This window comes from Myxocyprinus asiaticus, chromosome 2 (genome assembly GCF_019703515.2).
Source record: "Myxocyprinus asiaticus isolate MX2 ecotype Aquarium Trade chromosome 2, UBuf_Myxa_2, whole genome shotgun sequence".
NCBI classification, from domain to species: domain Eukaryota; kingdom Metazoa; phylum Chordata; class Actinopteri; order Cypriniformes; family Catostomidae; genus Myxocyprinus; species Myxocyprinus asiaticus.
The window spans coordinates 19,040,730-19,058,200 of record NC_059345.1 but is presented as its reverse complement, the minus strand read 5'-3'; the positions used below and the strand labels follow the sequence as shown (position 1 = coordinate 19,058,200).

The 17,471-nt window shown below is 36.4% G+C and overlaps 1 protein-coding gene across 2 annotated transcripts in view; it reads left to right on the top strand.

Moving 5' to 3' along the window:
- Window positions 1-17,471, top strand: part of LOC127413090 (nectin-4-like) — a 28,646-nt gene that overhangs the window by 1,185 nt on the left and 9,990 nt on the right. The window contains exons 2-5 of one of the 2 annotated variants that reach the window (XM_051649960.1): window positions 5,554-5,757; window positions 7,992-8,159; window positions 10,767-11,045; window positions 16,949-17,066. In XM_051649960.1, coding sequence (XP_051505920.1) covers window positions 5,554-5,757; window positions 7,992-8,159; window positions 10,767-11,045; window positions 16,949-17,066 — 769 coding nt within the window. Of the gene's footprint in view, window positions 1-5,550; window positions 5,758-7,991; window positions 8,160-10,766; window positions 11,046-16,948; window positions 17,067-17,471 lie in introns of both variants that reach the window. The other variant, XM_051649951.1, reaches the window with a different exon arrangement.

The window sequence follows — 17,471 nt, the reverse complement described above, 5'->3', positions numbered from 1 at the left end:
ATGTAGGCTATTAGATATTTATATTATAAGATATTTCCTTAAAACTTGTGATTCCAGAAATGAACTGTATATTCTTCATAAAAAGCAAGCTGTTGAAGGGGGTTATTACATATTTTTAGCATTTTCAGTAAATTGAATTATACTAATTATATAAAAATAATAATAATCTATCATATTTTAAATAATTTTAAGAGATCTTGAGGCCCCCCTGGAAGTGTGCTGAGGCCCCCTAGTGCGTTCTGACCCCCTGGTTGAGAACCACTGCCGTAGAACACATTGGCTATTTCCGAAAGCTGAAATTTGCTGATTTCGGAGGCTGTATATGGAGGTAGGAAGGTATCAAGGCATGTCTGCATCCAATAATTGTGTCACTTCCTGTCCACTGAGATGCCTGCATTTTTGAAGGCAGCAAATTAAGCCTTTATTTTACTGCTTAAAATCCTCTGTGTGTGGTTCACTGGATGGTGATGAATGAATAAACAGGACATATAATGGGAGCAAATGAAAGCAGAATTTGTTTATGAATGTCCCCTTTTTTCAACTTATTATGGCTCCATTTCTAGCAAAAAAAAAAAAAAAAAAATATGCATTTCAGTTACTAAATATTTACTTGGTTATGACTTAAAGGGATAGTTCACTCAAAAACTCATCCCAGAAGTGCATGACTTTTTTTAATCTGCAGAACACAAATTAAGATTTTTAGAAGAATATTTCAGCTCTGTAGGTCCTTATATTGCAAGTGAATGGTGACCAAAACTTTGTAGGTTCAAAAAGTTCATAAAGGCAGCATAAAAGTAATCCATACGACTCCAGTGGTTAAGTCTTCAGAAATGATATGATAGATGTGGGTGAGAAACAGATCAATATTCAAGCCCTTTTTAATAGAAATCTCCACTTTCACATTCTTCATAATTTGTTTTTGGAAATTTGCATTCTTCATGCATATCGCCACCTTCTGGGATGGGAAGAGATTTTTTTAGTAAAAAATGACTTAAATATTGATCTGTTACTCACCCACACTTATCATATCTCTTCTGAAGATATGGATTTAACCAACGGAGTCTTACTTTTATGCTCCCTTTATGTGCTTTTTGCAGCTTCAATGTTCTGGCCACCATTCACTTGCATTGAATGGACCTACATATCTGAAATATTCTTCTAAAAATATTCGTTTGTGTTAAGCAGAAGAAAGAAAATCACACACATCTGGGATGGCATGAGGGTGAGTCAATGATGACAGAATTTTCATTTTTGGGTGAACTATCCCTTTAAGCTTATTTAAATTGTAATTTTAGATCATTAGACATGTTATAATGACTTAGAAGCAGTGGTGTAGTAGTGACTGAAGAGGTGGGCATACTGTGATTGTATCGAGGATCACTCCCCTTTATACAATTACGGTACAACTTGTCATCTGTGAAGAGCATAAAAAACTAGCATGGGTGCAGTGACACTCAGTATTTTCCCAAAGTTGAATAGCATACGTTTTTATTTAATTTCATTCATATTTTCACTTTTAACCGTGAGGTAAATATACAGCTCAAAATTATTATGGTGACTCCAGCGCTGCAAGCGCATCTCACCGTAGGCTAGAAATATCCTGCCCCTTACTGAAACAGAAAATATGTTTGGTTAGAAAATATCCAATCACATCTAAAAAGAATGTTCTCATTGGTAGCTCAGCTGAGACGAACTGTCTTATTACACCTGTGCCTTCAGTTGCAGTTCTTTGTACACACACTTAAATGTCTTAACTGATCTTCAGGTGTGTGTCTGAGGGGCATGGATCTTTCATGTAATCATAGACTTCACAAACTGGGTGTTAGTCTAAAGGTCAAGGATCTGGGCTGCTAACAAAAAGGATGTCAGCAAAGGTTGCAGCCTCAATGCCCAGTGAATGTGAGTCAGAAACAAAGAATTACAGGGATCCAGGGCCATAACCACAAAATACATTGAGGGGGACAAGTCACCCCCCCCTTACTTGTTACCCCCCAGTTAAAGGAGTAGTTCACCTAAAAATGGAAAATTTACTTTTACTCACTCATTTACTCACCCTTATGCTGTTCAAAACCCACATGCTGTTACTTCTTCTTGGAACATAATAATAGATATTTGAAGCAGCTCTATTCCATAGAGTAACAGTTTATAGTGAGCAGGAGCTGTCGAGCTTCAAAAAAGGACAAGCAATATTAATCACTATTAAAGGTTCAGTATAAAGACATCATAACAATAGTCTATATGACTTGTGCATTATATTCCAAGCTTTCTGGGGCCACACAACAGCTTTGTGCTGTATGGACTACATTTATGGCATATTAATTATGATTTTTTGTTCTTTGGACCTTGACAGCAGTGGTCATTATGAACTGTTTTTGTATGGAAAAGAGCAACATTAGGATTCTTGAAGAAAATATTGTGTTAAGATTCTATTGGGGAAAAAAATACAATGAGGGACAACTTGATGGCAGTAAATAATTTTGTGTATTTTCTTTTAAAACCAAAAATGATACAACTTTGGGCCTTTATCACATTTGTAGCCTTTATTCAGAAAATGTGCCCAGTCCCATTTAGTATAGAGGTATCGTATAACATAGAGTATTTCTGAAACCTAGGTGGATGCTGAGCTACAATATTTTAATCAAGATTATTTTGTTTCAAGTGCAAAACTTAATACAGATCAGACTTAGAGAAAGCAGTGTATTTAATATCAAAAACAAACTGGGCCTCATTCATGGAAAATGAGAAAAACAAATTTCTGTGTAAACTGTTTATAAACCTACTCGTATATAAATTGTCTGATTGAAATTAATGCAGCAATTTTCCTTAAGAATTGTTTTACGCTTGATTTACATGGAAATTTGCTCTCGTGTTTCATGAATAAATCTCAATTACGATAAACATAATGCACATTTCATTGCATTATAAACATAATGCAATTAAATGAACCCAATCAACATAAAGTATGCATGACATCCCTGTCTGGGCTTGTTTTATAATCAAGGGCCTAAGAATTACAGTATTTACTAAATTTACAGTGTGTCCAAAAGTCTGAGACCGGGGGAAATGCCTCTATTTTGCATTTTTCTAATTTAATGCATTTTCTTTTCCTGTTCAACAAATAATATAATACAGCACAACAATTTGAGTGAAAAGTTGAATTGAAAAAGTTAACATGAATTTGAGAACTTCTTCGTATGTCCCCCATTTGCTTCAATAATAGCATGCACTTGAGCTGGCATAAACTCCACAAGTTTGTTTAAAACCTAATGATCCATGTTATCCCAGCATGATTTAAAAAAGTTCCAAAGATCATCTTGTGTGCTTCAAGGAAATCTGTCCTTTCGCACAAAGGAGTTACAATGGTTAAATGTCACAAAAGAGTATATTTGATAAGTGACCTATAAATAGAATTGTACATACCGTATATCTTCATTTTACGTCATAACATTTATTTAACAAAAAAATCAAAATCCTACAACTTTCTGTTTGTTTCCAGGTTTCAACAGGATTTTTAATGTCACCTCAGACTTAAGGACCCCACTGTACATTAATTGCATAGTTTAAATGTAAAACGAGGTTGTAAATAGTTCATCTTAAATTCAGCAATTAATTAACTTTGCATGTGCACACTGAATTTGAGTGTGTGTTTGCTTATTCTCTTCTGCCACCCAAATGTAATTAGCCTTGAGACAAATAACGAGTTGAGCAGCATATCTACTACTCTCGTCCATTAACTCCAGACACCTGTTTGTCTCTTCCCTCTCTGTCTCTCACCCATTCCTTTCTCTTATTTTGTTATCCATATCTTTTCCCATGTCTGCTTCCCTCTCTGTTCTCTCTGCCTGTTCAATAGAGTGATGAAAAATGAAAGGTTTGAGTTCCCGTTATACTGAAGGTAATAGATCTCAATGTGTCCTCAATGTGTCCCAACATTCTTTTCATGCAGATCCTGCTCCTTTTTCATGCAGGTATATTTCACTTAAAGGTGAACACCTTTTTTCAATCTGGCCATTTAATGTGTGGTCACACCATTCTATACACTATGTAATGTAGCTATGAGCTGTTGAAATTTATTGGCCAAGTAGGTTTTGTTCTTACAAGGAATTTGTTGTGGTGAATTATTCCCAGCAGCAATGTAAATAATGAAGTAGTAAGGTACAAGAGGAGATGATATACTGTAAATATAGTCATACTGTTAAGGGTCTTGTTAGGCATTATGGTAACCACATAAAAAAAATAAATTAAAAAAAAACATGAACGTCACAAATTATCATTAAAATGTTATTCTATTAAACCAATTAAATAAGTGCCCTCTTTACACTAGAAGACATACAATCCTCTGACCTTAGCCTACCTGGTTTAATACAGTACCTAGCTATTTTACTTGTTGGCCTCTATGGGTGCTACACACATTGATATACAATACACATGCTAGCTAGGTTAACACATGTTCCACTTCATATTGTTTATTCTAGCATGGCAGGAACACTGTATTGACCGATCAGCATCCAGGACTGAAACGATCCATTTGAAATACAATACAACATGCAGTACAGCATGGTATGTTCAAACCTCTATTCCACAAGAAAGGGGGGAAAAAAACATAGATCAATTAGTTGCAAATCCTTTTTGACATACTCAATTGTCAACAGTACAAAGACAAGATAATTAGTGTTTTAACTAATCAACTTCGTTGTTGTTGTTGTTGTTGTTGTTTTTCAATGGACATATTCCAAAAATGTTGGGACAGGGTAATGTAAGACTGGGAAGGCTGAGGAATGCAATTTCTTTTTTTTTTTTTTTTTTTTTTTTGGAACATTCCACAGGTAAACAGACTGATAGGCGAGCAAGGATTGTTTGAGTTTCAACAATTAAGAACAACATTTCTTAACGTATGATTGCAAGTAATTTAAGAGTTTCACAAGATACTGTCTATCATCTGATTAAAAGATTTAGAGAATCCAGAAAAATCTTTGTGAGTAAAGGGAAAGGCTGAAAAACAATACTGAGAATCATTCAGAAACGAGGCCAACTTCTCTGGGCTTGAGCGCATATGTGATGGACTGCCGGACTGTGGAAATATGTGCTGTGGTCTGACAAGCATATTAAGTAGTTTTAACAAATAAAGAGTGTTACGAACAAATTGCATGACTAATCCAGGGATGTTGTTTTTCGTATCTATATCTACTGTACCAGCCTTCCTACGTACCTATCTTATCCAGGTCGGTATAGATTGTTGCAAAGATCTTAATGTACAGTATATAAGGCCTATACAACCTTCCAGTTTCAAGGCTATTTAAACTTTTTAACTTTCAGACATAGCTTTGTAAAGCTTCCCCTCAATGTTTGAAATCAATGTTTATTTTTATTAAGTTTCCTTGTTTACCTTGAAGTAAAACATTAAGCTCTTTGATAATAGTGTTCTAAAATGTGTTTTTAAAGTCCATGTCATTTCAAGGATGAATCCATGTAGCAATCCATTACATCTCTCTCTCTCTCTCGCTCGCTCTCTCTCTCTCTCTCTCTCTCTCTCTCTCTCTCTCTTTTTAGAAGCCTGTGTTAGTGGAGAACTATTTCTAGACCCCCCACACACCCCCTGGCCTCTGTACTCTGTGGCAGAGGACGACACACGCTTACCCTGTCGATTCAATGTATCGGACAGTGAGGTTCAGGTGGTGCAGGTGACGTGGATTCGAGAGAACTCGAATGGAGATGAAGAACAGATTATCACTGCTCATTTCAGCGACGGCCAGACAAGTAAAACACTTTTTCAATCAACTTTAATCTTTGTCTTTTACTTTACACAAATCAAAGCCTGAATTGCTACACATTTGTTTTTGTTTTTTGGGTTTTTTGGTGTGGATTTTCTCCCCTTTTCTCCCCAATTTGAAATGCCCAATTCCCAATGCGCTCTAAGTCCTCATGGTGGCGTAGTGACTCGCCTCAATCCGGGTGGCGGAGGACAAATCTTAGTTGCCTCTGCATCTGAGACCGTCAATCCACGCATCTTATTACGTGGCTTGTTGAACGCGTTACCGTGGAGACTTCACGCTATTCTCCGCGGCATCTACGCACAACTCGCCACGCGCCCAACTGAGAGCAAAAACCACATTATAGCGACCACGAGGAGGTTACCCCAATGTGACACTACCCACCCTAGCAAATGGGCCAATTGGTTGCTTAGGAAGCCTGACTGGAGTTACTCAGCACACCCTGGATTCCAACTTGCGACTCCAGGTGTGGTAGTCAGCATCTTTACTTGCTGAGCTACCCAGGCCCCCATTGCTACACATTTTTAAACATACTGTACATTATGTTCTTTCCAGTTACTAATATTGTCATTCCCAAAGAAATTCTTGCACTTCCAAAACAATGTATTATACATTATATGAATACATTTTGTATTCTGCACTGTTCTTGGCTGGTTATGATGATGCCACAGGTGTTATTGTATGTGTTAATGAAAAAGTTAATGTATTGGTTAGTTACAATAAATTACAGTACTGTATATGGAAAAACTTACTTTGAGAACATAAGTTCAAGTAATAGACAGTCTCCTCTCCATGAGCTAGGGAGGCCAGAGTCATTTTAAAAATAATTATATGGATTCTTACAGTATCTGCTTTGTGGTTTAATTTTTTGCTCACTTAGCTTCTTGTCACTTAAGGAATATTCTTGGTTTAATACTAGCTAAGCTCAGTTAACAGCATTTGTGGCATAATGTTAATTGTGGTTACAGTGTGGCACTTACAGTGAAAGTGAATGGGGCCAATCCGTAAACGTCAAAATACTCACTGTTTTAAAAGTATAGCCACAAGGCGTAAACAATATGCATGTTAACATGATTTTAATGTGATACAATCGCTTACTAACCTTTTCTGTGTAAAGTTATATCTAATTGTACAACTTCTGTGCCATGACAACGTAACACTACGTAAAAGACAATTTAAACAACTTTACAGCTTTTATAAAACTATAAGCTTCACATTTCCACCTTTAAACCCTCCAAAAATCACTACAACTGTATCAGTTTCTTCTATTGGACGCATTATAAAATCAATGTAAAAAAAATTAAAATATATTTTTCTTGCATGAACTTAACCTAATTATTCAAATATTGTTTTTTAGAAAAAGAATCATTTAAAAATAATAATTTTAGGTGTGTTGCTTGGAGGTGCGACAATTGAAAGAAATAGAAAGACAAGTTTTTATATATTAAATATTTTTTGGACTATACACTATACATATTGTGGCAGTCACAATACCAAAAATTAAATAAAAATAAAAAAGGCAAATAACTACGCTATCAAAAAATCATTAAAATAGCTTTTCTTAGGGCACTTCTCCTGTGAAAAAATGTGCAGCCTTTACATGGTGCACCATGCCAGAAAAAGATATTAGGACATAGCGTGACCAAGAAAAAGCTGATTTTTTTACGTCATCCCTTTATTATTAACCATTTCATTGCCGTCTTATGCACCATGTACTTGGAAAGTCAAGAAAATGGGTTTGTTACCCTGAGGCAACACAGTTCAATAGAGGGTTGACACTTAAGTTATGTACTCATCTAGCTTTTATTTACATTTAAATATACTGTATTCATTTAGCTGGCACTTTTATCCAAACCAACTTACAAATGAGGGAAAAAACAAGTAATTTATCGTACAGGAGCAAAACAAATTAGCTGAATAGAATAAATGAGTATTAGAAAAAGTAATACAAAGCTAGAGCAGAAGTGTAACTGCAGAAAAGTTGATAAAAGAGAAAAAAGGAGAATATGTTTTTTTGCTGCATTCTTTACTGCATATTTTCTGTTTTGTTGGACTGTAATGAGCTTGGGTTGAAAGAATCTGCAGAGACCATTTTTGATCAAGATAACATCATCAAACTATGAAGTCAATGTGACAAGCACACTTCCAGCTACAATACTTTATTAAGTTACTCTGTGACTCATTTAAATTTCTCAATCTCTCTATCTCTCTCTCTCTCAGAGAACTCTGCATATGCAGGGCGTGTGCGGTTTGAGACCAGCAACCCAGTAGCAGACTCTGCTCTGATAATTATGGGCACAAGTTCCTCAGATGAGGGCAAGTACATCTGCAAAGTCGTTACCTTCCCCACAGGAAACTTTGAGACTGAGGTTTCTCTGACAATTTGGAGTAAGTATATTCAACCCTATTCAGTGCTACATGGGCCACAAACTTTTTATTTAATGTTCTTATTTAATGCATTGTACATTGGAAAATCATTGTTGAGAATGTTTTCAGAGAAGGAAGACAGAAAATATGCTCAGTTTTGCAGAGGCATCATGAAGTCTGTGCTTATTTAGAGCTTATTCTGGCCAAGAATCGCCCATGCACTTAGTCAGGAAAAGGCTGTCTCAGGGAGATTAAATGTGACATTTAGAGGCCGGTAAATCTGAAATCACTATAATCACAATAATATACTGACATGCAACAAATTGCTGACCAAGCAATCGAACCAATTGTGAAAACTAAGAAATTAGTGTAAAATGTGTGTGGACTATATGGACATCAGGATTTCTTTCCACCAAAAATTAGCAGATACAACTCTGCAGATAAAGATTATAGAGTTGTGCTTTAGGACATTATGTTTACTTACAAAATTCTTAATTATCTTCCATGTAATATCATTTGATGGTATAAAATGTAAACTTTGGCAAATATAGCAATTCATTTTTCCTTGGTCGTGCTTATTGTAGCAGCATGGTAACTTGTAACATAACTTTGTTTCCTGGCAGATTTATACAAATTCATTGCACACTGACCCCTGAAAGCTGCATAGACATGAAATATACACTAATATGAAAACACAAATGCGTTGTTGCGTTAGAAAATGTGTCTGAACTTATTTCATTCTCAGAGTTTCCGCAAGGTATTAGTATGAACTTCTGTAAAAACGAAAAGATTTTCAAGCAGCATTATCACATGGGAAATCGGAGGTTAGTTCCGTTTTTTCCCCACCCAAATTCGGACCTGATGTGCCGAATTCCAGAAAAGACCCACCATGCCCGATTGTTCATTGCCTGGTAATTGCCAGTGCTTAGCCTTTGATGTCACATCCCTTTTGATTTCCAGCTAGTGAGATTTGCACAGAAATAAGAAAGAGTGCTGTTTTAGTCTCTGTACTGTTACATAGTAAGGGTTAGGTTTAGGATTTATGTTAGGGTTAAAAGTGTTTGAATGTAATTACTACTCAATTTTTTTTTTCCGAAAATCACATTCATAAGTAAGTGAAAAAATGCTGTTTTAATCTCAGTACTGTTAAGGTTTTATGATGGTTAGGTTTATGGTATGAGTTAGGACAATAATAGTGTAATTACTTCTTGAATGTTTCCAAAAATCTGATGCTTTGTGCCTTTTATATGGTCACTTTATATGGCTGAGCATCAGTTTAGAGAGAATTGCTGAGCAATTAATTTAAAGTTAAAGTTTAAACAGTTCAGATGTCCATATGCTTCTAGCTAACTATCTGAATAATAATAATTCCAGATTAATGGTAAACAACATTTAAAAGTAACTGGGAACTGAGGTTTGTTCCCGCCGTAGTAATGCAAATGCACATTAAATATACCAAGCATTCACAATTACGTTTTCTTCCAATTGCGTACATACATGCATACTTTTTGACCTAACCCTCAGAAAAATCCTCACACATTTCTAGAGTAGAGTTGAGCCTTATTTGATTACTGTAATCCAGTAGCAATTAGCAGAGATTTTGCCCATAGTGATAGAACAAGACAAAGATACAATACTCATTATTAACATTTCCTTTGCCATTTGATTCAAGGTTTCTTTCAAATACTGTGACAACCCGATAACCACAAGGCTAGCGCTGCCTAAATGTATTCTGTTATTGGATGAATAACACGTTAGCATTGTCTGCGTCAATGGAAGTAATGATATAGGTTGTAACATGACAGTGTTCATTGTTGGCACGATTATGAGATCAGACAAAAGCTGCTGCTTTCTCTTTCAAAAGTTCTATTTATGACTGTGTTCAAATTGATTGTTTGCAACTGGGCTTACAGGTCGGTAGCAAAATGAGTAATGTATGCTGTAACAAACAAGAATCACTGATGTCTTTTGGAGTGAAGGCACATGCAGTGTTTTTTGGTCCAAAAGTGCTAATGTTTAGCTGAGTTGTACTATTATACTGTGGCCCAATAGGGCAAAACACAATTCCAGCGACAAGTATGTTTTCTGTCCACACTGAAACAAAAATGCTGCGAGATGCAACAAAATGACAGGCAACCAGAAAAGTGTGTGGATGGGTTCCTTCTGTTTACTCACTCCCATAAGAGCACATTCTTTGAATTTTCATGACTTCTGTGATGCTTTACCAGACGGCACCGTTTTTAAGGTTGTTACTTTTGGAACTTGTGTTATTTGTCATATATTATTTAGTCCATCTTGACTTCAACTCTCAATCTGTCCTTGTTGATGTATGATGTTTAATATACGTGAAAATTGGGATTTTGGTCCAATTAGTTTTCATTGTGGGTCGGCCTACCTGGCAAGATGCAAGAAAATAGAAACAAGCAACTAAAAAAATATAGTGTGCTTGCTAGTGGCTAACAGCTGTCATGGCTAGTTAGGACAGAAAATTCTGATGAACATGGAAGAGATAGCTTTTTAATGCTTTGTAGCATTGCAACTGGTCAGAACACAGAGTCAGTCTTTCGCTCTTTGTTTAAATCCTATTTGTCATGTTTTTAATATATCATTTATCATGTCATTTCACAGCTAAACCCATCACGTCCCTCGAGCCAGTCATTCTGGTTGAGGGTCAGTCATTCCGCGTGGCTGCTACGTGCCGTTCGGTGGCTAAGCCAATGGCAGGCCTATCCTGGGACACGGACTTGCCAGGTCAGAGCCAGAACAGAAGCTTGGATGATGGGGTGGCCTCTATACAGTTTTCCCTCCACCCTCTCCGTAGCATGAATGGTCAGAAGCTGGACTGCCTGGTCTGGCACCCATCTCAAAACGGCCCCCGGAAGATTAGCAATAACCTTATAGTACACTGTGAGTCTTCATTTGTTATGCTTTTTGTCAATTGTTACTAGTTGATAATACTGGGAACTACCAAAGTCCCTTTAAGGCAAGTAAGGTCACTCGGCAGCCATGTTCGTAATGCTATTTTAGATGGATACAAGCAGTATACTCTGGGTGTGTTCCATTCTGATGGGCTTATCCCTATGCTCTAATCCCTTTAGAGGGAGAACTTCGGAGGGCTGAAGGGTGTAGGGCTAAAAAAACATCAGTCATTTGGAACGCACTTCAGCGTCATCTATCAAAGCCAAAGGAGCTGCTGCCTTCCCACAATGTTGACACCTGCACCTAATCAGAAATATTTACACATGATTTTGCATCACTAACTGCTTTCAGAATAGAAACTTAAAAGAAATTATTTAAATCTGTATGACTTTATAAAATATTTAAGCTTCAGGTTATAAAATTTGTGTTTTATTTATTTGAATAAAAAAGAAACCAGTAAAGAAATGTACAGTGCATTTATTAAATAAATAAAATGCCACTTTGTATTATTATTTTATTTAAACTCCTTTAGAATAACTGATCCAGCGAATTTACATTAAAATAACACAAGCATTAACCAGTTTCAAACAAAAAGTTTTTAAAAGTTCATTATAAAAATTAAAAGCTTTTATAGACTATGGAGATGAAGTGATGTCACGTGTTTTTTGTTTATAGAAACAGATTGCAGTTGCAGCTGGTTTAATTTACACTAAATTACACTTGGCAAACCTCAATATTTGTTACGTATGCTCCGGTTTCGGTCCACTTGGCAGCGAAGTATCCATCTGTTGAACCCTACGGAAACACTTGTTTCAAAGGGCCCTTCGAAGCAGCTATTTATGTGCCCTTCGGTTTGGACCGACCCTTCAACATGGCGGCCTTCCCCCTTCGAATTGCCTTTTGGAGGCGGATTTATCATTTGGAATGTAGGGAATAATAGCTCCTATCTACTTCCATAGGGAAAGATTGAAATCTCCAAAACGGTTGGTCAAGATTACAAACAAATAACATATTTCAAAACAGCAGTAAAATCTGATGACAAAGATATCAGAAATCTTGCTTCTTCAGCTCAGATCATGCAAAATAAGCTATTTTTCAGGTTGGTCCAGCTAATGCACATGCACATTCTTGAAGAAAACTGGCAGGCTATGTACAGGTGCATCTCAATAAATTAGAATGTCGTGGAAAATTCATTTATTTCAGTAATTCAACTCAAATTGTGAAACTTGTGTATTAAATAAATTCAGTGCACACAGACTGAAGTAGTTTAAGTCTTTGGTTCTTTTAATTGTGATGATTTTGGCTCACATTTAACAAAAACCCACCAATTCACTATCTCAAAAAATTAGAATATGGTGACATGCCAATCAGCTAATCAACTCAAAACACCTGCAAAGGTTTCCTGAGCCTTCAAAATGGTCTCTCAGTTTGGTTCACTAGGCTACACAATCATGGGGAAGACTGCTGATCTGACAGTTGTCCAGAAGACAATCATTGACACTCTTCACAAGGAGGGTAAGCCACAAACATTCATTGCCAAAGAAGCTGGCTGTTCACAGAGTGCTGTATCCAAGCTGGTTAACAGGAAGTTGAGTGGAAGGAAAAAGTGTGGAAGAAAAAGATGCACAACCAACCGAGAGAACCACAGCCTTATGAGAATTGTCAAGCAAAATCGATTCAAGAATTTGGGTGAACTTCACAAGGAATGGACTGAGGCTGGGGTCAAGGCATCAAGAGCCACCACACACAGACGTGTCAAGGAATTTGGCTACAGTTGTCGTATTGCTCTTGTTAAGCCACTCCTGAACCACAGACAACGTCAGAGGCGTCTTACCTGGGCTAAGGAGAAGAAGAACTGGACTGTTGCCCAGTGGTCCAAAGTCCTCTTTTCAGATGAGAGCAAGTTTTGTATTTCATTTGGAAACCAAGGTCCTAGAGTCTGGAGGAAGGGTGGAGAAGCTCATAGCCCAAGTTGCTTGAAGTCCAGTGTTAAGTTTCCACAGTCTGTGATGATTTGGGGTGCAATGTCATCTGCTGGTGTTGGTCCATTGTGGTTTTTGAAAACCAAAGTCACTGCACCCGTTTACCAAGAAATTTTGGAGCACTTCATGCTTCCTTCTGCTGACCAGCTTTTTAAAGATGCTGATTTCATTTTCCAGCAGGATTTGGCACCTGCCCACACTGCCAAAAGCACCAAAAGTTGGTTAAATGACCATGGTGTTGGTGTGCTTGACTGGCCAGCAAACTCACCAGGCCTGTCAAGAGGAAAATGAGAAACAAGAGACCAAAAAATGCAGATGAGCTGAAGGCCACTGTCAAAGAAACCTGGGCTTCCATACCACCTCAGCAGTGCCACAAACTGATCACCTCCATGCCACGCCGAATTGAGGCAGTAATTAAAGCAAAAGGAGCCCCTACCAAGTATTGAGTATATATACAGTAAATTAACATACTTTCCAGAAGGCCAACAATTCACTAAAAATGTTTTTTTATTGGTCTTATGATGTATTCTAATTTTTTGAGATAGTGAATTGGTGGGTTTTTGTTAAATGTGAGCCAAAATCATCACAATTAAAAGAACCAAAGACTTAAACTACTTCAGTCTGTGTGCATTGAATTTATTTAATACACGAGTTTCACAATTTGAGTTGAATTACTGAAATAAATGAACTTTTCCATGACATTCTAATTTATTGAGATGCACCTGTATCTATCAAAAAGGTGATTGGTTCTTTTTACTGTAAGGTGGGACTTCCATTCCTAGAGCTGCAATATTCAGCATTAAGATTTCTCCCATTTAAAAGTATATCAGTGCCCTGTCTCATTCTATACCGTCTCAGGAACTGAAATGGGTGATCCTCACGAAGAACTGTCTTGGTCATATTTCTTCCCAAAATCAAAAGATTTTATTATTATTTGGATAAAAAAACTGAAGCCTATTTTTTGAACAATAAGATTTTTTTACCATTGTGACATTATTTTCATGACAATCAAGCACATATTATCTACAAACAAATAAAAGAATGTAATGTAAAAAAAATACAATCTAATTTTCACTACTGTGATACTGTAATGAATAATTTAATATAAATTCAATTCAGTACAGCAAATGCTACCATGATGTGTACTGTACAAATGTAGTTTGCATTTTAAATATTATATACTATGATTTTTTTTTTCTTCTTCTTCTTCACATTTACAGTAATGAGAATTGAGACTTTTGCACATAACAGTAAATTACTGTGAATGGACAACTTGCACAACTGCTTCCGCGTTCTACGTAGTGCGGTTTAGGCATTTCCGTTTACAGTGTTCAGCGCACCTACATGCAGAGATTTATTCATGGAACGGCAGATTAATTCTACTTTTTAGGGCTTTCAGTTGATTAAAACAATAAATCATGTTTTTTGCATTAACGTGAGTGATTTCAAATTTACTGTTTGCTGAAATTTGTCTCTATATATATTTTTTTCCATTAAAAATAAAGCTACACTCAGCTCTTGAATAATACTTCAAACATACAGTATATAACCTGCACCAGTCTTGCCATCTTGTTGATGCCTGTTTCATTCATTGATGATATTTCATAACTGTTGAGCTTTAACGATAAATTCCACCATGCAATGATTGCAAATTACTTTAGTATGTCCCAGATAGATTGATTTAGAAAAACATTAGCCATTCTCTTACTCTGACCATGCTTTTAAAAAACACTCCAAACAGAATAAAGCATTTTTAATGTAAAATTGAATAAATACAATAACTGCGCTAAAATATATACTGTAATGGTTTCAAACATTATAACTCATTGTCTTTGGCAGCTTTTCAACTAATGCATTTAACATTTCAACATATAGCGATATACTCATCAATGAAAAAAATGACACCAAATAGAGATTAAAACATTTACTAAAAAAGGGGTGATGCATGTGTTTATCAGGTCTCTCTCTTCTCCCTCACACATGCATTGAAGTGTTTGAACCGTGTAGTTGTTTCATTAAAAGAGCGCTGGTGCTGACATCCTTTACTAGTCTCCTTCAACCTTCTGACATTTGCGGTTCAAGCTGATCTGTGGTTAAATGTCTGCCTAAAGACCTCAGTATGTGGAGAAATGCGCTTATAGTGTATACCAGCCATTGCTTTCTCAGATCGGCTTGGGCTGAATTAAAGCTCTGAAAACTGTTCTTCCACTGAATTTTGATGCTGTACACTGTAATGTTCAGAATATTTCTTCTTCTGTCTCTGAAAATGTCCAGACCTTAAAATCTTCTCACAAACACTCTTTTTAAGTGGAGTTTCGGGAACTAGGCATCTACAGCACATTGTCACACATATAACTGGAAACTAGTGAGCCGAACAAGTTTTCTAAAGGGGGAGAGGGACATAGGTTGGTCCATGTCTTTATGCGAAATCTAATTTCTCAGTTCTTACTTTTGATTTTGGGGTTAAAAATGACCAGGACCTATCTTGACAGTTTTCATGAGAATCACCCAACTAGTTCCTACAGTAGGTTTAACTTTCATTTTCCCAAGTTAGTGTATTTTATAATGAACTGTGGACAAGGATACATTATCGCTGCTGTTAGTTTTTTTCTCTGTACTTCTTTTGGGCATTCCTTAGATGGTGTATCTCAATAAGCTTCCTAGTTCAATAGTCAGGGCACTGACAAGGGAGTCAGCCATTTCTAGGACTGTCACACTTGCAAAATCGTTCCAGCGCACTAAAATGTTTGCTCCCTAAAAATTCCCAGAATTCACCTTAAAAATCAGGGAGCATCGCTACTCACTATGTTCTCTTACTAAAAATTAAATTATGTCTTTTGAAGTCTCTCAAGCCATCAGAGGATGAGCACAAGTGTAAAATTAGGAAGTCAAGGCCTTATTTTCTCTGTAAAATTTTCTTGTTTGTAATCATCTTTCATACATAATGGGAATGTTTTAGAAAAATATTAAAATGCACTCCTTAGAATTTTTATTTCTTCATATATGACATCTTTTATAATAATACTCTTTGTTTTAATATCTACAATAAAAATAGACAATAGTGTCATTTATACCGCAATGTTGTTAATTAATACTAACTGTGTTTAAAGGCGCGACCTCATAATCATGTCGTAGGTAATGGAGTCATCCAGCATCCAATTTGTCCCAGTGTTCAGTGGATGAACACCCTTGCCAGTGCCCGAATTCCTGTTCACGATATACTGATTCACGACTTATGGAACTAGGGAGTGAGATAAGATGCACCGTTGATCTGTGCACTGCAGTTTTTACCTGCTAGTGCAAACATAAAAATGTCCTTGCTGTAGTGTGATTGATAAACTGTTGCGTCACAAGCCTCGTCAGAACTATCTAGACACGTCAAACGTATACGCCGCTGCCAGTTTATGACTCACAATGATTGTGAATGTTACAGTCTAAACATTAAACCTCAACTCCTTTCCTGTTTACTTAAATTGTGAAATTTAAAATATGATGAAACTGTCTTTCCAGCTCTTTTCCTAGTCTACATCCTTAACCCTGAGATGTGTTTTGACCTGTAAGCTATAATTTTTGAACACCTGTTTATTGCCTTTATCGATACTATGACTACATTGTTTTTGTCTGATTCATCGCTACTTAAACTGTGCTTACAAAAATATCTTTGCTTTAATTGAATGCAGAGAAACTTAAATAAGTGCATAAAATCCCAATAATTACAACATTAACATTTTAATGCTATTAATAATAAGGTTTGTATTGTGTCAACAACAACAAGGATCAGCCAAACTTGTTGGTCAAATAGGAAGTTCATCACAAGTTCAAACAAGAGGCTTGAATGTGAATTAGACACACCTAATTTCTAGATAATTTCTATCATTTATATGTGTGTGTGTCTCTCTGTGTGTGTAGACCCTCCAAATGCATTGATCTCTGACTATGATGACAACTGGCATGTTGAAATGCAAGGTGCCACGCTACAATGTACTGGTCAAGGAAATCCAAAACCTCACCAATTCAACTGGACTAGGTAAAATATGAACTGTCTATCTAAGGTGAATACAGGTAAAGTGGGACACTTGCGTTTTTGTATTTAAAGTTGCACTCAGTAACTTTTATCTTTATGTCATCTTGGACTTACACTGACACCTAGTGGCTTGGATGCAGCATCATTTAAAATCTATATTTTTGAGTTTCAGCTGCCTTTGTAGAAATTTAGTATTCACAGTCAGCCATGATTACATTAATTAACCAGTGAAAGTGTCAAATAACAGGACGGTTACTTAGATTAAGAGCGTATTTGGCTGATCATGTGATTCTAACATGGCAGCTCCCATGTGCGGACCCTCTCCGTGTAGAATAAAACAACTTTTATAATGTTACTAATATGACTGGTGTCTTAATTTTAATGTGAGTGGTCATGATTTCCTTCATA